Genomic DNA, 22,523 nt, shown 5'->3' on the forward strand with positions numbered 1-22,523 from the left:
TAATAACATAAAGCTGCAAACAGCATCCTGGTTTCAATCTCTGTTGTGCATTCCCTATAACCTCCCCCATCGACTTTCATGGGGGTTTAGGTGTCAGAGATGAAAACTGAAAATCACATTTGTGAGGTAAGGTCCAGAAGCAGATTTTTGGCTGGTCTGGTTATGTTAGAAAAAAAAGGGAACAAAAAAGATGAGCAGAAAAAAGACAGACTGAGTGAAGGTTTAGCTCAAAAATGGTTGAAGCTTCCAACTTGGCAAAGGGAGGTATTAATAAAAAAATAACAATCCCCTCAGAAAGTTCATAAAAACAACGATTAAGCTAAACTCACAAATAAGGGCATGGAAAAATTTGCTTCACAAGAACTTCCTCTACCGCACAAGCATACTGTATTTGAGACAAAACCAACATGGTTACTGAGAGGTCGCAACGTCGGTAGCTGAGGATGAGACACACCAAATGCTTCAGAAACAGATGAATTTGTGATATTAAGCAGATCCAGTAATGGTCACACACACACACCACCAGGCAGAGCACACCGACTGCCTCCCCGGGTTCACTCTGCCCACCCACAGATACAAAACCCACTGCCGGGGGCTTGTGACACACCAGGACTGCAATGAACCCCAGCATCTCTCCACCTACACCCAAACACCCACCAAAGGCACAGGGTAGATGCAGACCCCTCCCGGCACCCCTGCACACACAGACCAGCACGTGCCACCCCCAAAGAATGCCATGATGACAGGGAAAGAGCATTTGGTTTGTTGTTGGGGTTTTTTTTTTTTGGTTGGTTGGTTGGTTTTTTAACCTTATCCTTACTTCTCCTGAGATAGAAAGCTTAAACAACTCAACGTTGAAGGATCATCAACAAAAGTCACAAATAGCTATATTTTTTAAAATTGCTTTAACATTTTAAACCATCAAATGTCATCCAAAATAACTGCAGTCAGCTTGAAAAGACAGTATTTTTCACTTTGCAGATGTCCCGTGGAAGACCTGTGCAGGGTTTATGCCTCACTTTCAAATGGCATCATTTCTGCCTTGCAACGGAGACTTCTTTCTTCAGGGAGGCTTAGTGAATGGAGAGGAAGAGATGCTCTAAGCCCAAGGAAAATTAAGACCATGCCACTCCATTCTTAGGAGCCAGGGAGCCCTAGGAAGAGCCTCTGGGTGATGGGACACAAAAGCCACTGACCACTTCCAGCAGGAGCAGAAGGCATGAACCCAGCCCCACGCCGCCAGCCGAGAGCGGTGAACCTGCTGGCTGCATCTGACAGAGCCTCTCCTCTGCTGCTTCTGCTGCGCTCTTCTCCAGCCCCTTCCTAGAAGTGAGATAATCTGGCCTTTAAATAGGGTTCACAGCACTTGACCCCAAATCCGCAGAGCAAGGGAAAATGGAGCGAGTAGGCCAGCATGTCAGGTGTTGGGATGAGATACTCTTTAAATACTTTCCAGGTTTTGAAAAGGCTTTTTATGCATTAGATCCACCCTTTTTTTAATACTATGAGGACAAAACTGCACTTACGGGGGAAAGGAGCATAAAAAAGGTAATAAACATTTAATGATCCAATAATTGGTTATATCAGAGTAATCACTGTTCAGTAATTAACTCCCATTCCTGCTTGCTCATTTGATATTTTCTGTACCCTTTGATAGGTTCCTGTGACTATCAGCATTCCTTAGAAACTCTTACACTGAAACCTTTTGATGAAGCTAAAAAGCAACGATACCATTAATCACTACACACGTCCCAGTGGCTTTCAGACTCTGTCTGAGATGGGGCCTTTCCTCTCTGCACATTGTTCCTCAGCTGTCTTTAATACGGCCACTTGGCCCTAGGATTAGAGATTTTCTCCCTTGCTTCTTTCATGTTACAGGAAAAATGAATTAGCTATACATTTTCTGTGCCAAAGGGTTAGTGGGAAAGCACACCAACATAAAATTACATCTTCAAAGATAACAAAAAAATAATTACATTGCAGTATCACGGAAGAATACAAGGAACAGCTGGCATGTTGTTGCAATGTAAAACTAGAATTAAACTCAGGTTAGTGTCACTTCCAACTAACTGCCCACAGTAAGGAAGAGAAGACAGGTACCGGGCTTCTGCTATAGCCTTCCACAACCAGTCCCTTCTTACCCGCAGCAACACAAAGCAGTGCAAAAGCAGAGCATGCTGGCACGGCTTCATTTCAACCATGGCAATCATACCATAGCTTAGGAAAGAGGGCAAGGATTCTCCTTGCAAGAGTGCCCAGATGATCAGCTTTATCCAAATGTGTACTCCTCCAACCCTGATCCTAAATCTAGCCAACAACAGTGATAAGTATTTTAAGACAAACTCATATAATGGAGGGAGGCTTCATTTATGGTCTTTAAACATTAAAAAATACATTACACAATCTACTTCTCTAGAGTAACAGCTCTGTGATTTAACAGCTCTAAATTTGTTTAAAAAAAAAAAGAAACTCTGACTTCTGTGTTTTCCAAAGTAGAGATATTATTGCCTGGGGCGGGGGGGGGGGGGGGGGGGGGCGGTGGGGGAGCTAAATTCAAGTTAGTTCTTTGGAGTGGATTTTGGTCTCGGTCACAACAGCATAGAGGGAAAGTAATGCCACGGCATTTCCTCATATTCTACTTTTATTGCAGCCAGACATTTATCCAACCAAAAGTTCTTTCTCAAGACAAATATCTGCTGAACTTAAAACTAGTAAAGCTATTTTTTCTCCTGGAGAAATCCTTTACCATACATTTATTTCCAGTTGCCACCATTTTATACCAAATCAGATCTGGTGCTTGCAGTGGAGCTGCTTTTCGCTGCCAGAATCTTTGAGCAAGCGGTGCTTTTCTTCCAAAACATATATGTACCCCCATCAGCACAGATCACAGAGCAGTAACTTTTGCCTTGAAGATTTTCAAAGGTCAGGGGTCACAGAAGAACACAAGAAAAAAGACATTCTTCAGAAGTCAAATATTCTGCCTCAATTGTCAATATTATGCAAGATGCTGGTATTGCAACGTTGTATTTTTAACTGCTGCTATATAAATTAACGAAATGAAAGTCAGTTAACACAAGGAATACTGATATTGAACATGAAATATCAAGTTAATCAAAAACATGTTTATGAAGCAGTCAATTACGCCCTGCACTGGCTAGCGGGATTTCCTAAAGCATGTTGAGTTGGAGCTAAGGCATTCGCAGATCTGAACTGGAGGGAATGTAAGTTGTTTGTATGTTACTCATGCACTTCAAGGCATTAGCAGTGATGGGAAGGGAGGGAGACAGGGAAACAGATTGAAAGGGGCAGGAAAATTAGAGAGAGCTCCTTGCCATTAATGGAAAAATAACTGCAAAGTGCTGTAACAGATTTCTCCTCTTCTGTATGCATAGGAATATTTATTTAATCAATGTTCTGTAACAAAACAGGCCTCTGGTGAGCTATTGTGGAGAGTGAACTCCATTCAGAGAGTGGTGATTTGAATCCTGCCACCTGTTTAGCTGGTATTGGAGAAAGCAACAATATGTGGCTGGATGGGAAGGGGGAAGGTGTCTGCACCCGGGGCGGGGGGGGGGAGGAGGAAGCACCCCCTGGTAGCTTCCCAAAGTAATTACCCGAAGTAGTGCTACTTGCCAGGGAAATCTTGATGACTTGTCATTAACAGGACTTACTGCAAGCAAAGCTGCAAAGTTCATTTCCCTTCGGAAGAAACAAAATCCAATCCCACACAGCAGAGGTTTCAGCTTGTCAGTTTGCACTGACACTGTATGTTACACCCAGACCTGAATCTGCGCTCGAACCCAAACTCATCCGACATCCTCACCGCACCAACGCACGCTCACGTTCAGGGACCAGGCAAGGGACACACTAAATACGAAAGCTTTCGACAAATGCGGGCTCACACCAGCCCGCAGCATGGCCAGGCTGCCCGGTCCTCCATTTCCATCCCACCGTTACCTGTGGTCACCCAGCCAAGCTGCCTGCTGGGGCTTTTCCAGCGTGCCCAGATGTGCTCCAGCAAGTTGCCATGTCCCACATCCCGCGGGCAGATGCTGAGCTGGACCACACCTTGGCCCTGCTGCTCCAGGAGCTCTCACCACCAGACTTGACTGACTGAATGCCCCAAAACAAAAAAAAACAAGCCACTGTACCAAGCTTTCCCTTAATTTTTAAAAAGTCACAGTTACGAAGCCTCACATTAAGGATATATTTGTGTATATACCTAATAACATCCTACTCCTGACTGCACGTAAGCATAAACTCATTTTAAGTGCACTGTGCTATGATTTTTAACAACATATTCAAGCACTGTCTTAAAGAGGGACTGATTTAAACATCTGTATAAATACTGTCCTTAAATAAAGCCCTGACAAGGGCCTACTGCAAAACCTGGAGATATTAATGGGAGCTTCTCACTGGACTGAATTTCTGACTTTCTCATTTCTGCACTGTTTGCTGCAAAAACATGCCATATACATGAACTTTGCATTCATCTTACACAAACCTTATCACAAAGCAGCTTTGCTCTTAAATTCGTTACACTAGGATTAAAAAAACCTGCATTTATTTATTATTTTTATAGGCCAGTTAGTAACAGAGCTATACCAGTTTTATGACATATTACACCTGCAGACCCTGGCATTAATGACAGACCTAATTTGTTTATCACTGTCACAGCTGCCAGGGTTAGTAATACATCCTTTAACATTTCTCATAGGTAGAATGAGAATTTCTTCCCTATTCTGCAATAGCTTTAAGGAAAGATATTACCATAAGCTAGTCTTGATATCCACCACAGCTGGGACAGATAATGTTGTAAGTGATTTAAAACTGAAGCAAGCCACAACTAAGCAACACTAACTTTTAAATCATTAATAATCAAAACAGTATAAAGAAAGATAAAGCACTAATCAGAATTTCACTGAGTTGCCCTTCACATCAGATTTCCTTAAAGTGATTGCTGCCAACAATTTTAAGGCAAAATTACACCTTTATTTTAAAAGGTGGTTGACAATAACACAAGTGTCTTCAGTTGTTTAAATGTGTTCTAGCCAAGTCCCTGCTAAATGTGTATAAGCATTGGTGTTTTGATGTCCTACAGTTAAATTAAGTAGGGTTTTTTTATGTTAACCACTTACTATTTGAGCATCATGCAGATGCTAATTAAGTAGCCAGGCAATCCCTAAAGAGGAAAAGTATTACCAAACCCATTTTGCAGACAGCAAAACTCAGCTACGGCGAAACTAACGCTCTAGCTTAAGACGACACCTCAGCACATATTTGACTTCACACTAAATAGTAGCTCACACATCAGCATTGTCCCCATAGGCCTGCTTTTCTCAGTCGAGACACACAAATCTACAAGCCCGGACACAGCACCTCCCATGAGCATACACATGGATCCAAGCCCAAATCCATCCTTCCTCAGCACAACCACAAAGCAGGTGCTGAACTGGGAGGGGAGTGACTGCTTCAAGGTTACGAAAGACAACCGCGCTTACACGGAAACAAACTCACATCTCCCAAGGACCAGCTCGGCATCTTAATTAAAGAGCGTGTTTGAAGGACAAGAGATATGAGAAGAGCTGTTTTGGGAGGGACCTGCGCAAACCCAAACACAACAGCAAGGGCGTGTGGCAGAAGGTGAAGGTGGCCATGGGCCATGCAAGACAGGCCAGCCTGCTTCAATGTCCCAGCTGGGCAGAGCACTAGACAGAGCACACTGCAAGAAGTAAGAAAAAACAGTAACAAAACTGAAAAAGAAGGATCTGCTTTATGTGTATTATCCCCCTCACTCTCTGGCTTTCCCCTTTCGATGGTGTACAGAGCACAAGCAACGCTCCAGCCTGGAGAGAGGCTGCATCCCACATCCTAGGACACGTGCCTCCCACGATGCAAATGCTGCACTGGCCTTTGCTGAGAGAGGCACTGCAGACCTCAAACTTGCCCCAGAGAATCCACACTTGAAACTGTAACAGTAGGAAAAAAAGGTTAAAAAAAAGCTAAAAGCCAAACTCTGAAATCTGTGGAGCTGTACAGTGTAAACACATCCTTTGTATGCGAACATAAAACAAATACCCAAAATATTCAGAGTGGCAGCCCGGCACAGAGGACTAAAAAAGAAAACCTTAAAATTTCAAAGCCAATTTTGTGGGTTTTACATTCTGTGTATTTTTCCATGTTGTAACTGGCACTTCCCTCCCAGACTTCTTGAAAGTCTTGGCAGTGTGGCTGGCAAGCCCTGAACCAAGCCCTGCAACCGAAACGGGGTGAGATGGGACCATGGCCCCAGGACAGAGCTCCAGCTCACACTGCGTACGGCGGCGTGAGAGATGCCTCCTTCCCCATGTATTCGAAAGGATATTATGTCAGATATTTTCAATAAATAAACAAACCCTTTCCTAACCTACAACATAAACCAACACAGTCAAGTGCAGCCTATCCACATGAAAATGTGGTGACCCATACTCTAACACTGTAATCTAATCCTTGAACTAAAGACAGTTTAATGCCTTTACAAATCCATATGTTTTCTAATACCACCATTGCTGTCAGCAGACTACAGGAGAGCCTCTGAAGATGGAAGTAAAATGACAAAGCACATCATTGTGAAGGCAATTATATGCTGCAGTAACCATTTTACAATGGCCCATATGGGCTGTATTTCAACAATGCAATTTCCAAATCTACCTTAGCAAACATATATCTCTGTCCCAATCCCAGGTAGATTTTGCAAAACAAAATAAGACTGCAGCCAGAACAAATCCAAAATATGGATAACAGATGTAAAAATATGCCAACAAGGATACCAGAGCAATTTTTTGTCAGAGTACCAAACAAAGAGAGCAGCCACAGCAGACCTTATGAGGCTATTCACAGCAAAGCTACCCATTCAAGGGACTTAGAGACCTGGTTTTATCAGAAATCTGATTATACACTTGCATGCTTTCCTATGCAGCTGCCCAATCCACTGTTGCAGTCATCGTCCCATCCACCTCCCCAGAGACTGCAGGGCAGGGTAACTGCAATCCCAATTTAGAAGCTAAAATCAGACATAAACCAAGGCCGTGCAGGCTTACTCCAAATCACCTCTGACATGCAGGACTAGAGCCTAACTGAAGGGAACAAAAAAAAAAAAAAAAAACCCACACCAGAAAAATCAGGCCCTTGCACTTCTTACAGCTGCAGTTTCAAATGTCTGCTCTGTTTACCTCGCTGTGGTAACTGAGGCCACGCCATCACCCCAGCACCACTTCCAGCAGCCTCGGGGCTGCTCTCTGCCTACTCCCTTTGGAGGCACAGAGCAGCGAAACCACAGCTCCAGCCCAAAATCTCTCCCTCATGTTCATGGAGAAGCAGGAGCCAGAGCTGACAAGCAGCCTTCACAGGGCAAAATTACACAAAGGCTGTACTCTGGTGAAAAGTGGTTTTAATTCTGTTTCTTTTCAGTAATCCCCCGCAGCAGTCCATTGCTTTTGGAGGCTCTGGGCTGGATACCTGTTTTGGGATATCTCTCTGCTGGTGGCACCATTTTCTAGGGGCACTGGGGTGAGCCACAGAGGACAACCAACCAGACAGACAGGAGGGTCTCAAAATCCTGAAGGGCCACACACTCAACCTACAGGTGAGACCCAGGCTGCAGGACAGTTGGACAGTCCTACATACATTAGGACCAGCAATAAAGACAGGAACAGACATGAACACCTTTCTCCCTAAAGTGAAATAGTAATAAAAAAATGCCTTAAGCTGCCCATAACAAAGACAGAAACGGTAAAGCTGAAATTTATAAGTTCATAGCCAATTCATTAACAACAAACTGGCTGCATCGTATATCCTGCATTTCAATGCCAAGAGCAGCATGCAGAGGATATCCCGCCAGTCACACATGCGCAGTGCGGAGCAAAAAAGCACTGACACAAGGGGAACGTCTAACTGGGTATTCAGTAGCCAGGTCTTGCAAAGTGCGTGATCCAACTCTTAGCGTTGTCAGCTCCTCAAATGATCCAGTGAAGCCAGGCAAGAGCATTTCAAAGACTTTAATCCATGTGAAATATTACTTCCTGGAACCGGAAATTCAATCCCTAGCAATGAAAACAAAAAGCACACTCATAAGTGTACCTTTCAACTTGGCCAATATAGCCATATTTAGGCGCTCGCTTGCTCTCAAAAAAAATCCTTTACTCATTAATATAGAGGAAACTTGAAATGATTGCTGTAATTGCAGTTAAAAAATTAATCATGTTTTGAGATAAATGCAGATAAAAGCATGTTTTACTAATTATCTTTTGAAGCTTCCGCTCATGAAAGATTAAAGGTGGAAGAAAAGTTGTTGAAGTATTGAAGACAAAAATCCTACCATTTGAAATCACTTTGAAGCCACGTACCGTGTTACGATTGATCCTTAATGTCCAGATGTACTAAAAAAGGAGTCTTTTTAATTCAAAAAAAGCGTAACAGAACATGCCCGTTGGAGCTTTTACGCAGACAGCTCCCTGAAAACAGGAGTGTTTTGCAGCCACCTCTGCGGAACGGCAGCCCAGTGCCCAGCACCCGCAGGCAGGATCGGGCCCGCGACCACAACGCCTCGAAAGCAGCTGGCTGGGTTCCTTCTGGTTGGTCCCTGACTGGGACGCAGAACTTCACGCCCGAATTCAAAACCAAATTCAAGAATTTGGGGCTTCAGTGAGCCCTCCAGACCTGCAGTCGTATCAATCTACTTGTAAATTAACGTTACTAACCCCAGTGCCTACAACCATCTGAGGAGGTTACTGGAAGCAGCCGAGGGTTGCGGGTCTCTAGGACAGCTGCTCCCAGGAGAAACACCACCAAATCCACAAAAACTAAGATTTTTTCCATGCTCAGGGAGGAGCCGGAGGTACCGGCATCGGCCATTTAACAGAAAACCCTAATCACCAGCCACGGGGGTTATACACAAGCCACATGAGGACCTATTTCCATCCCTGGGGCTTTTAAAAGAATGCAGGTTATCTGGGGTGCAAGTTACTCAAAAGCAAAGCTGGTACTTCCATTCACAGGCCTGGAACTAACAAGGCAAATAATTCCCTTCCTGCTCCATACCAATAGCCTATTTTACATCAGTCGTTTGCAGACAACTTCTAAGAACCCCAAGAGCATTAATTCAGAGAGCCAACTTACTGACTGCAGGCTTAAATTCACTATACAGGTGTTCATAACTCCACCAGAAAAATTTTAGGCTTCTGCAAATTGAAACAAGTTGAAAAATACTATTCTATAAAATGGCTAAGATACTTTATAGCCATTTCACAGACTCGGTAATGATTTACATCAGATTTGAATTGTGCCAGTATATCTGAAACATACAAATTTTAGGAGAAGTTTCCTTACTGGCAACCCCAATCGCCTGCAGCATGACAGAACCAAAATCTGTTGTTACAGTGCAGTTTTCAAAAGCCTTTAACTGAGCTCAAATGCTACAGAAAGTCAATGTCAAGGACTCTTTAGTCCTCTAGAGTTTCAAGAGTTAGGACAGATCTGAAATGGTCCAGTTGACACTTCTTTTCTAAGGGAAGGGTCCCACTATAAAGAATATTATTCTCCAGCAGTCATCTGCTCTGTATTTCTTCTTGCTCCTTCTCCATCCCTCCGTATCATTTAGCCCGTTCACATCATGAAGCATCAGTGACACCAAATTAATAAATTCTACTGTTGCTACAAACCTGAACAGGGCTAGGTAAAAGATTAAATAGTTGGGTTTTTCATAACCGCACATCCAAGGAAATTTGCCAATGCCTTTTTATTTGCATATCTGGCATGCTGCCCCAGACAACTAATACATAAGTGACAGCATACAGGTGTATTAGTTTAGAGTTTGCCTTTAATCTAGAGGTGTCAATTTGCTTCTGTTTTAATTACATCCATCTTGATATGTTATTACAACCTCATGAAACTTCTTCATTATGTGAATGGCTATAAATACATACACATGACAAACAGTTGTTATAAATTTTCTGGTTCAGCAGTGGAGGCACAATATCTTAGCCCACACATCATGTACATTTAAAGTTTCAGTACTCCCTCTCCTCTCTCTCCCCCCTTCCCTTTCCCTTCCTTCTCTTTTCTTTTATCCAATACCATGATATTTTTTTCCACTATATTTAATGGATCCTCCAAAATTCCTTCACTAGTAGCAGCATTCTGATACAAATACTATCAGCTTACAAAGCTGTTTCGGCACATGTGTGTCTTTCTGGGCTGCGCCTCTGTGAGAATGTCTGTTTGTCATTAGGCAAAAATAAGGAGATTGCACTGAGGTCTTATAAACATGCAAAGATCCACTTTTGTAGCTACATAATTCACTGAGTTTTTCAACACACATTCTGAGGTTGAAAACTTGGCAAATCCATCCACCAGATGTATCTTTCTGATCCCAGAACTCATTAAAATTTACTTTTTTCTTTTTTTTTTTAAAGTCCAGCAGACTCAGCTGTTGAGCCACATTAATTGCATTTTTATTATTTTTTTCCATAGTTAAAATGACTAATGCTAGAAGAGTCACTGCCTACAAGCACAATAGCCAGCCAGTAAAAATTACTAGGACTTTTAATCGTTCAGTAATATCCAAATCACATAAAATAAAGAGAGGCAATTTGGTTCCCTCAAAACAGACGGTTTTGATTTTCACTATTTATTTTGAATTTTCTTTAAGGGAAGAAAAGAGAGGAGAAAAGACACAATTTCACACCAAAAGATTCCATTCAAAGGTCAAAGTGCCCTTGACGTGCATTAAAACGCAACACTAACAGAGTTACAACATAAATTGTCCCCAAAAGTAGCACTTCTTCACTTGCCTTCTCACCACACAGACTCCTTGGAGGTCAAAACCACTTTCGCTGCCTCAGCCCTCCATCAGTGCCCACTCCGATGGATGTCGCATCGTGCCCGCCCGTTCAACACATCTGGTCCGCTCCGGAGCAAGCTGGAGAGCTTGTGTTACCCAGCTCTCGCAACAGCAGCACCTCCCAGCTCCTTCCCCTGGGCCTCCTGGAAGCTGGGGACCAGATGCCAGTTTCTGGAGGACCCTTGAAGGACGCTCATGGCACCCTCCAGAGACATACTGTGCTAACCACATGGACGTGCAGAAGCCAAGATGAAGGTGACAAAAGTGGTCAGGAGCCAGGTAAACAACAGAGCCTACAGCCCCCCAGGTGGACATCCCCACCTCATAGCAATGAGCCAGGTCCTTCGAACACCTCTCCTCTGTTCCCACCATCCCTTAAGAAGAGGTCTCAAAAACCTGAAGCAGATTCTCAGACTGAAAGGTCTCCGATCACTTAGGACTTCCAGAGCAAAAATAAACAAAAATCAATGTCTCGAGCAATTATCACCCTGTTTGTAACTCATCTAAGCCTCAGCAATAGGAAATGGTGTACAAACAGCAAAACATGGGCTGTCAAAACTTGCCAGGAGGGAGAAGTTACACCACACACGTTTCGTACCCAGGGCAACCGCCCTCCCGTGCCTGAGAGCCACCTGCGTGCGGTCCAGGAGAAGTCAGTGGCAAGCACTTCTGTCTCATTGTTTCCACTTCACGGGCAAGGAAATGAAAATGCCTTTACTATACTGGGAGGGCAAGTTAACAGCAGCTATAGGACACTCCAGAGCAACCTGCAAGCTGGGTCACCCCAAGTCCCAAGGGTGGGTCGCCTGGGACATGGTAACTTGTACCTGCGTGCAGGGAATAAAAGGTGGTGTAATGGCTTGCAGATTTCACTGGCAGGTAAGGGGGTATCTGCACCAGATACTATCACTGTTACATACTCTCCTCTAAAAAACTGTCCCTCTCATAGTCGGCCTATTATGGAACAAGGCTTCTCACAAACTTTCATGAATTTAGTTCTGGATCTGACCACTGTTTGATTGCACGGGAGTGTAAAACATGTTTTAAAGTCTGACACAACTCTGTTACAATTACCCTGCAACACAAGGAGTACCCCTCCAGAACTTCAGCCACCTAAAAATTAATCCAACCTGGAACCTCCTGGTGCCTACCTCTACCTGCCTCTCCAACTGAGGTGTGCACTGTCATCCTGCAGCATCCACAAACCTGCCCCAGATGGTCTCATTCAAACGATGCTCAGCACAGGGCATGTCTCAAAGGCTGAAGATGTTTGCTTGTTTGCATGAGCTCATCCAACAAAGGACAAGCCTGGGCTTGTGGATGGGGAAGACAGGTTGGCGGTGGTTTTATTCCCAAACCAGTAAATCCCCTTTGCTACCAAATTAAAGTATGAAAAGAGGCAATTTATAGAAGCACTGATTCCAGAGGAGAAGCAACTTCCACTTTGGGAAGCTGGCAAACACACGTGAGACAGATTAAAGGGCAACCATTTCTGGAGAGAACACCAAACTGATCTCCCGCGTGGCTGTGGAGTAACTATTCCCATTTGGACTTGGGATATTAATCGTATCAGTAATATGTGCATCAGCCAGCATTACACAATCTAAAGTTTGGACAGCCAGGAACTTGGGCGCATCAGATATCAATACACCTCTGCACATCTCCCACGTCTTTGTCTCAGGAGATTTTAAAACCAGTAGGACCACGATGCACACCAAATACCAAGCAAATCCACATGGAGCCTACGTCATGCAACATGATCAAATTAAACCTGATAGGCAAACACACATAAATGGAAAAATATGTGCAGCGCCAAGGAATAATCTGCTTCTTTTGCTGACTTTTATTCCACCACTCCTGCACAGAGCAGGACAGAACCAAAACTCCTTCCTGTAGTATTTACCAGACTAAAGATTTACCCTTCTGGTTAAAACCTTCTCTCTCCATCGCATGAGTGTGTGAACTTCAGCAGCAGTAGTGTTGCCAAGATACAAGGAGAAAAATCTCAAGATATTAAGGTAACACACTATTTAAAGGCAAATAGCACAGCAGAGCTGAGCTGGAGATCTGACAAATTGCCACTGCACATTCTGCTGTTACAGCAAAACAAATCCCTACCTGCATTAGCCATTTCTCGTTACTTACAAAGTGGATTTTCATATCCATTTTACAACAAAGGAGTTTAGAGGACTATGATGTTCTGAAGTGGTCTTCACCATGGCTTGGCATCGAGTCAAAACGACAACAAACTGACTATACAAAAAATGCATACAGCTGGTAATTTGTGGCACATGCTGAGCCAAATCTCAACAAGAACACAGATACTGAACTGATAAATCATAAGGATGATGTACAAGAACACAGGGAAACATTGGAAGCAATTTCCCCTCGCAGAACCAAGGCGACGTTGCCTCAGCAAAGCACTGCACTTCAAGTAAAGGAAAACTGAGAGTTAAACATTTCCACATTTCAGCCCACAACTTCCTAACTCCATTACCTTTTTATTAATTGCATTTGAGACTTCACTAAACTTGAGCTTGGGCTATTTTTAAAACCTATCTGACTCAACTTATTGTTGCTCAGAACAAAGATTAAACTTCTAATTTAGCTGCAGATAATTACAAGGCTGCAGGTCAGACCCCCGGTGTAATGTGGTAGGGTCTTCCAGTCAAACTGATAGAAACAGTCCTTAAAAAAAAAAAAAAAAAAAAAAATAGTAGCAGAGACAGGGGGGAAACAGGGGGCCATCTCATTGAGTGAAGAATCGTTCTGCCTTCCTTCCAGCTCAAGAGTTACCAGGTTTAACAACCTTTTAAGCGGGGACAGATTTTGTTGAGTATTCCTCCTCAATACTGATGGCAGGGCTCTCACCATGGAGCATTTACATACACAGCAATGGATCTTTCCTGGAACTTCCACTTTAGGTAACAACACACCCCTTTAGTTCTCAGTGTTCCCATCCAGTCCCTGATATTTCTCTATTGATCTCAGCGTTGTAACTCAATCTTTCAATTACTCAGCCCCTTGATATCTTTCTGCTGATTTTTTTTTTCCTGTCCCTAGTGATCATTTTCCTTCCAAGTTCCTGATCCTTTACCCTTATTTTATAAACCTGTTTCTTTACACTCCCTCATTCCAGCAGAGGCCCCAGATTCTTAATGAGAAAGGGCTTACTTTCTCACCCAAATAGCAGAAAAAAAAAAGATGCCAGATAAAGAAGGATAAGGGTATCTTTTGTGCTATTGATATGTGGCATAATTCCTATTAATGTTAATCTTAAAAGAGCAGGGCCAGTGGAGACTACTTGAATCACATTTATCTAAAGAACTTGTCCTTATAGTTTAAACTCTTCCTTCTTCCACTCAAGGCCATTGTGCCTCTTACTACCACCTATGGGAAAGGCAAAAATCCCCACCTTCATTACACTGTTACCTTCAGGAGTTTAAAAGAACATTTATGCAACAATTGCAATCCTCGCTCATTATCTGCCCAAAGAGATGGTTTCAGCTCTCCGATAGCTACTGAAGTCAGTGGGAGTTGCAGGTGCTCTGCCTCCCAGAAACATATCAGGCTTTTAAAAGTAATTTTAAAGTATTTTAAAAGTATTCAGGTGCCCAAATGATAGTAACATAGGTTTCAAAAACTACCCAAGAGGTTCCTTTTGTGCAATATGCATCCTATTGTTTTCACTCCCACTTTCAGTTTGGGTTACTGTTTTTTCAGGTCTGGTCGCTGAGGGTTTTCATCAGAGATTCAGTTGCTCTGTCAAGGTTATCTTGCAATTTGATCTCAGGTCAATTTACTGTTTCCTCTAAATACACAGTGAAAATAATAAGCACATCACTTCGTATGATATCGCAGTGTCACACAAAACCTAATGCCACTCACCATCCGCAGATACCTTCATTTAGTTATTCCCTTCTTTTCTCTGCTGGTCTAAATCTGCAGACTTGCATGTGCAAACAGAGACTAGGACAAACACCTAAGCATCTAAGCAGTCAATAAACACAAAGAAGGGCTACCAAGATTTGCTGACAGCACTGAACAAACACCTGATGTTATGATGCTGCTGCAGTAAGGCATGAAGATCAAATTCCTTTTGAAATATGAAGGGATAGAGACAAGGCAGAACAAACCTGCTTGAAATCTCTGAGAATTCAAGTAAACAGGCTAATCAGGCCAGCTAAAAGGCTGGTGAAAAGAGAATGACTTGGGGAGGAAAACCACACTGCAAGGCAGTCATTCTGGTGTCCAGCTCAAAGCTTCTGCTGTCACACAGCCAAGCTATTTCTATTTTCAGTGGGCCATGCCTAGCAATGGGTATCACACAACAGTTATTAAAGCAAATTCCTGCATTCAGATGCATGCACAGAGCTACACTGTCACTACACACAGACACACAACTGAGACCACAGTATCTTCAAAACCTTCCTGTTACTTCCACATTTTGTTTGTGTAACAGTAGTGTCTCTATTTTAAAGCCCACATCAACTGTTAAGCTTTACTTCATCTAGTCTAGTATTATCTGTCCAACATGTAAAACTGCCGTAGCTAACATCTGCCTAAATCACACAAACGCGGTGGAACAATTGCTTAAAAATTATTTACACTAGGTGGATGGAATCATCTGACACAGAATTTGAAGCTCATTAAACAGCTCCTTGACAAATATTTGTCAGCATTTCTCATTTGTAATTAATTATATTGGGCTTTACCTGACGATAATTTAGCATGGTCTCAAAACAGACTGAACAGAAATTAGCTCAGCAAACACATGGTGAGAAATTGTGCCCATTTTATGAAACAAGAATCCCCATTTAAATGCAAGTCCCCCCTCCTTCCCGTCCCACACCACTTCTGTCTGTGCTTTATAAATATCTGTGTCCCATTTCAGGCTTGTCAGATGAACTGCCCGAGTTGAAGCTAAACAAACATCCTCAGAAAAAACTCATCACCTTACTCAGTGTTCAGAAAACCTGAAACTAACTGCTTACTCCATAGGGATGGTCAGAGCTGACTCAGGAAACATCAAGTACTTCTCAGGCTTTAAGCTATCTTAACATTCAGGTCAGATTTCATTTCTCATCACAGTAAACCAGCTTCACCACTGCACGTCAACAGCCATGTCACATCCATCTCCTGCCTGGCGTCCTATGCACCAGAGGGCAGGAGGGAGACAAACACCTTCGCGAAATCTCACCTCACCAGAGAGCTCCACAGAAACCTCCTCACCAGCACTGCCAGAGCACACCATGGCAAAAGTCACTCCAACAGACTGATGAATCGTGTCTTGAGAAATGCCTTTTCTCTGTCAAACTGGTGTCCAAAATGCCCACCTGGGTTTGAAGAACTTCATGCTATTGCTGTTGGTAACAAACACACCGGCGGTGCAGCATGGGCTACATCAAGCTGGGGAAAGCCGTCAGCTTGACAAGACACCAATCACACTAACACAGGTACCAGGCATCTCTGCCTTTCTCTTTTTACAGGCTGGAAGATTTTGGGAGGTCAGGGAAGTGATGTGCGAGTAATTGCTCTGGAGTAAACCGCAAAGCTTGCTGCTCTTAGTCCCAGCAAGGCTACTCACGGGAGGATCTGGTGAATCAGATCAAATTGTAGGACCACATCTCAGCTGCTTAACTACAAAATAAGTGCTGGTTTCTGAAGGTCAAAGCTCCAAGATGCTCCCCAGTGTAGGGGACAGGCCTACACTGCACTTTGCTACACCAAAGTCTAGCAAGGCCAGGTGACGATCAGTCTGGCCACATCTGCAATGACACTGGATTTGCTTGACTGTCACTCCAAGGAAAAAAAAAAATCAACAATGAGAACCCACTGTCTTCGTGCAACTCCCTCTTCCCCTCTATTCCCCGTGCAAACATTAGAGACATCAAGGTACAGGCTGCCATAAACCCAGAGACAGATAACTAGAAGCAGATGGCCTCTATTTCTACACCAAACAATTTACGCTTGAGAAGCATGAGAAGGCTACTGACACCTGGACAGAAAAGCAGCTCCGAGAGTGGGAGCTGGTTAAAAAGATAGCTTTGCTTCAAGGGATGGGAACTTTTATCAACATAACTATAACAGATGTGGATGACTCCTACTGAAGCTACGGTGGCCATGGGACGTGTACTCCTCTTGTGCAGCACCTGCGTCCCCTTGCCATCGATGGGCTTCACGCAACCTGGTATTTTGCACAACTTGGGCTTTTTCAGTCACCCCAACAAAAAGCATTTAGTAAAGGCCAGGTAAAACAAAGCTATATGGAAATTCTTGTTTGCAACTTCATATACAGCATTCATAACAACATCCTGGGGTGACACCTCACATCCACCCAACTCACACACCTACTGCTGCAAAGATGTCCTCATAAGCAGAGAGCTCAGCCTCATCCCTCAGCAGTGGCTCTCCACACTTTCAGCTGTGCTGAGCCTGAGAAAAGGCTGAAGTTCAAGCACAAAGCCTGGGCTGGGGCAATCTTGTCACTTGTGCAAACCAGTGTCTTCTAGAACCTGGGGAGAAACCTCCATGTCCTCCAACGAGCCGGGGCAGACCCCAACTGTGAGATGTATAAACACCGGGGCACCTCTCCATAGCACCCAAGGCTTCTCGTCTCAACTCAAGCACGTTAAACACCTAAACATCTCACCAAGGCTGAGACATCTCACTCCACCAGCCACTCACAACCTCCTCACCAACACTAAAATCACAATAAAAACTTCAGGCAGCTATACGCAACGTACACAGTAATTCCTGCCACGTTGGGCTTGTGCCTTAGACACCTTCATCTCCCTCTGATCCTCAGAAACAACTTTCTCAACATGCATACAGAGCTGCAGGAAAAAGCACCTAACAATGATTTTGTGACATTATTTCTCAACGCAGCATGAAATCGTTAGGTCAAAATGTGCCACCTATCACATGAACATTAAAAGTATGTCAAGTCTCAGTGTGCGAGCTATTGTTTTATCTGAATGTGATATTAGCTGGCAGAACTGGGTAATGTTTCTGTGCTCCCTTTTAGTGGTACAGGATTATAACAGGATGCAAGTAGTAGCCATTCTTGGCTTTGCAAAGAGAAAAGAACACAGCAATTATTTTCAAGTGGAAAATAAACAAGAAGCGGAACAGGATAAAGACATTTTAGAAAATGCCCTACCAAGTTCTGACCATAAAACTTGCTCTTCACTTCCCCTCCAAAAAGGACTATGGCCAAATTCTCGAGTCCGTATTCCCATAAAACCCCTAACGACACAAACTGGGGCTTTGTTTGAGGAAGAACAGAATTTTGTCCGAAACAGAGGCATGCAAATCTCACTCTTGCTGACAAACGTGTATTCACACTCCTCCCGTCTCTGGTTTGAGCAGGGCACTTGTGGATGGGCTCACCAGGTGAGAAATGGTGGTAAAATTGAGCCTCGTCATTACCTCAGCATTGGCTTGTTATTGCTTCCACGAGTCTAACACCAACCATGTGGAGGTTTGTTAGAGTGAACAAATCCTCCCTTCAGTTACACCAGAGTAAGTTCTCTTGGAGGCATTAGTCTGGACAGATGCAGGTGTAACCAAGGACAAAATCTGGCTCCAAATCAAAAAAAAAAAGGAAAGAAACAAAATCCCCCAAAACCCCTGAAAATGCCACTAAGTATTCCTAGCTAAATATTTAAACAGCTTAAGAGCTACACAGATTTTTTTGTTAAACAATCAGCTTCATCTCCGCATTTATTTTGACAGTTCATAATCGTTCCAGTTGTGACTCCAGCGCACATAAACCCAAATAAATCTGCTTTTCGCCACGGCAAACTTCTCCGGAGCAGAAGTTATAAACAACAAAGCCCTTCAAACAAACGGGCCGGAGCTCCCTTTGCACGCCCGCATCCCCACCACGATGCTGGCCGGGCTGACAAGCAGTTCCACAGTCGCGGGTGGGTGGGTAGAAGGTACACGGGGGGGGCAGAGACCGGGCCGGGCGGAGGGAGGCGCCGCCCGGGAACCCCCCGTGGGGGGCTTCCCGGGCGGCGCCTCCCTCCGCCCGGCCCGGTCTCTGCTTCCCCGCACCCCTTCCTTCAGCTTTTGGGGGCGGAGGGGGATGACTAGTGTCCCCCGTGGGGTGGGAAGCCGCGCCGCCCATCGCGGGGCCCACTCGTGACAGGCCGGCAGGGAAAGCGGCAGGACGGGCGCCCCCCCACCCAGCAGCAGCACCACCACCCGCGGTGGGCGAGACCGAGAGAAGAAACATCGACACATACACACCACCCCCCCCCCCCCAACGCGCACACGCAGCCCTCCCCCGCGGCCCACGCCGCCCCGCGGACACGAGTGGGCGGCCCCGCCGGGACACCGCGGCGCGAGAAAAGTTTGATCCGGGGGAGGGGAGGGGAAGCGCCGCCGGGAGCCCCGCGGGGGGAGCGCGCACAACTCCCCGCTCCCCTGCCCGAGGTTGGCGGGGGGGGGCGGGGGGTTCGCCCCGGTCCCCGCCGCCGCGCCGGAGCCCCCCGCCGCCCGCCGGGAGCGGCGCGCCAGGCTGCAGGTGTCGGCGGCAGGAAGGGAGAAGGGAGGGGAGCGGGGCACCCCGGGGACGGGGAAGGGGCGGCGGGACCGCCCCCGCGGGCACCCCCGGCGGCGCCGGCCGGGGGGGGGGAGGCGGGGGTAAAGGGGCGAGGCGGGGGGGGGGGGAAGGTGTCCGGGTCGGCGTTGCGGGGGCTCCCCCCGCCGCTGCCCCCACACAATGAGGCGCACACAAAGCGCCGCCGCTCCTACCTCCAGCGCCTCGAAAGTGACGAAGCTGGACATCGCGAAACCGTCGATAATGTCCTCTTCGGCCGAGGAGGACTCCCGCCGCTTCCTCCGGGGGGGCCGCGGCCGGGACGGCGGCGGGGGCCCATTGTCTTCCTTCTCCGAGCCCGAGGAGGAGAGCGCCGCGGCGGCCCCGGGGCCGGCGGCCCCGCCGGCGGCAGAGCCGCGCCGCCCGCCTTTGGCTCGCCGCTCCCGGTCGCGCTGGGACCGCGATCGCCGCTTCTTCCGAAGCCCGTTGCATCGCGCCGGGCCATCCATGTCTCTCGCCGGCTCTCCCTCTCGCTCTCGTCCCCCCCCGCCCCACCGCAGCCACAAATCCGGCTCCCCCGGCGGAATAACGGGGGAGGAAGGGAGGGAGAGAGGGAAGGAGAAAGGGAGGGAGGAGAGGACAGCAAGGGGGTGGGGGGGGATGAAAGAATCCGAGTGCGGTTCCACCACCACCAGCAGCAAGCACCAAATGTAAGAGATTCCTATAAGCGAGCCAAGGAAAGTAATGGCTGATCTCAGGTCGCCTTTGTAAAAAAAAAAAAAAAAAAAAAAAAAAAAGGCGAGAGAGAGAGAAAGAAAAAAAAAAAAGCCTCACCAAGCAGGCAATAAATCAGAATAGCGGAATGCTTTGATCAAGGGGCTGGGAGGGCGAGGATCTTCGAAAGAGAGGAAAAAAAGAGAAGGGGGGGGGGATAAAGAAAGGAGAGAGACCCGCTGGAAGGAGGGAGCTGAGAGTATTTCCTTGCACAAAATTTATTTTCTTTCTTCCTTTCCTCCCCAACTAAAATAAGTTCCGGGCGGGGGGGGGGAATATATATGTATATATATAGATGTATGGAGCTCTCTTTCTCTCTGCGTGTGTGTGTGTGTGTGTGTGCAGGGAAGGGTGCAGCCTTCCCCTCCCCACGAACACGCACTCCTCTCCCCCTCCTCCTTTATCTCCCTGGATCAAACACAATAATAATAATAACGATGCATCCAGATGCAATTTTCTCAGGCACCGACCAGGGATGGACTCTGGAGTGGAGATCGGATCCCAGCCCGGCCCCTCCAAAACCAAAACCAAACAATAAAAGAAAAAAGAAGAAAAAAAAAGAAAGAAAAAAAGGGAAGGAAAAAAAGCGCCCCAAAACACGCCCACCCACCCCAGCTATTAATACGGATCAATCATGGCAAATTCATCGGATTAATTGTGGCGAGGAGGGGGGTGCTGGTGGTGGTGACAATAGATCCCAGCGGAGAGGAGGCTGCCCCCCTCCCCAAAAACGGCGGCAACAACAACAACAATAATAATAAAAAATACAGAGGTGGTGCTGAGGCTCAAATACGCTCCAGTGGGGACGGCACCGCTGTGTGCTTTCCGCTCCCGACGCTGCCTCCCTCGCCTCTCTCCCCCACCGCGGGGGAGGAGGCGGCAGCCGGCCGGTCCCCCCCCGGCCTGGCGGAGGGCAGCAGCAGCAGCCGCCGCCGCCGAGCCCCAGCGGCCGCGTAGCCGGCGCGGGGCGGATGGCGGTGCTGGCCCCCAGCGGCCGCCCGGCCCCGCGCCCGCGCCGGTCACGTGGCTGCTGCTGCTGCCGCCGCCGCCCCGCCCGCTCCCCGCTCGGCGCCGCGTGAAATGCGGCGCCCCGGCCGCGCGAAATAAGTTGCGGGCATGCGCGCAGGGCCTGCGCACTCGGTGGCGGGCGGGTGGCCCGCGCTCCCCCCCCCCCCCCCCCCCCCCCCCGCTCGTTCGCCCCGTCCCGCTGCCCGCCGTGGCCCGCGTCTGCCTCACGCCCTTCTCACTGGCGGCCTCCCCTCCTCATCCCGCCAACTTTCTCCTCAGTTTTGGCCGTCCCGTCTTCCTCCGCTCCCTCTCTGCCCCTCGTGTCCAGCCCTTCTCCTCCTGCCCTCCCTCCTCCCCTCACAGCCCGGAGCTACCTCAGGTGGTCCTCCCTCACCGCCTCAGCTGCTGGTGGGTGCTGCGCCTGCCCCTGCCCAGCCTCGTGTTTCCAGGCCTGCCTTCTGCCCAGGGAGGTGGTGGGCTTGCGTCCTCCTCCCGACATTCCATGGCTGGAACCCGCACACCTCTGGCCCTGGAGCCCCGGGGCTGTGGCCGCTGCCGGGGCGACACCCCAACATGGCTGCCACCACACAGGTGGTGGGTCTGCAGACGAAACAAACTGGGGCTTCCCACAGCCACGGGCTGCTCAGATGGGGTTTGGCCGCCTGCAGCTAACCTGTCCTCCACTCTGCCCTTCCCATGTGGTGTGTGGCCGTTTGCCATCCTCGCCTTCGGCTTTCTTGTCTCCCCTCTTCAGGTTTCCCACCGCAGTCGTGGCGGGGCCGCATTAGGGCATATTGCCCACGTCGCCTCAGGACCAAAAGGACTGTGGAACTTGGAAATTTACTTCTTGAGCTTGTTCTTACGGTCGCTCTTCTCACTTGATGCTTCTGTCTCCTGCCCAGGGGAAGTGGCTGAGGAAACAGGCATGGAAGGAGAAGAGTGTGTGAAGCTGCTCGGTCTGGCTTTAGCGGGAAAGCATTAGGAGCAGAGACCTGGGAGGATCAGGAGATTTGCTAGGAAGGAAGGAGGATAGAGGAGGAGCAAGGTGGGGAAGAGAATCAAACCTGTGGAGTCCTGATGTTCAGGATGGAGAAGAGGGGCTCTGGAAGCGCAGCATTGGTTTTCCTCTGGCTACCAGATGATCAGGCTATTGCATAGTTTGAAATATATTGGGGGAGGGGGAAGAGAAAAGGAAATCATTTAGTACTGCATCTTTACAAGAACCAAATCTGCCTCTTGCTGCCTCCTGTAGCTGCTAATCATTTCTCCATTGAGATAGCAAGAAGGGCCACAGCAAGGGGAATGAGCACAGGC

General features: G+C 46.9%; 1 protein-coding gene across 4 annotated transcripts in view; it reads right to left on the bottom strand.

Moving 5' to 3' along the window:
- AUTS2 (activator of transcription and developmental regulator AUTS2) overlaps nt 1-21,127 on the bottom strand; it is an 801,167-nt gene extending 780,040 nt beyond the window's left edge. For 2 of the 4 annotated variants that reach the window (XM_075032436.1, XM_075032434.1), the window contains exon 1: nt 19,643-21,126. In XM_075032436.1, coding sequence (XP_074888537.1) covers nt 19,643-19,936 — 294 coding nt within the window. In that variant the 5' untranslated portion in view covers nt 19,937-21,126. Of the gene's footprint in view, nt 1-19,642 lie in introns of all 4 variants that reach the window. The other 2 variants (XM_075032435.1, XM_075032437.1) reach the window with 2 other exon arrangements.
- Nucleotides 21,128-22,523: the final 1,396 nt, after the last annotated feature.

Source organism: Buteo buteo, chromosome 7 (genome assembly GCF_964188355.1).
Source record: "Buteo buteo chromosome 7, bButBut1.hap1.1, whole genome shotgun sequence".
NCBI classification, from domain to species: Eukaryota; Metazoa; Chordata; class Aves; order Accipitriformes; family Accipitridae; genus Buteo; species Buteo buteo.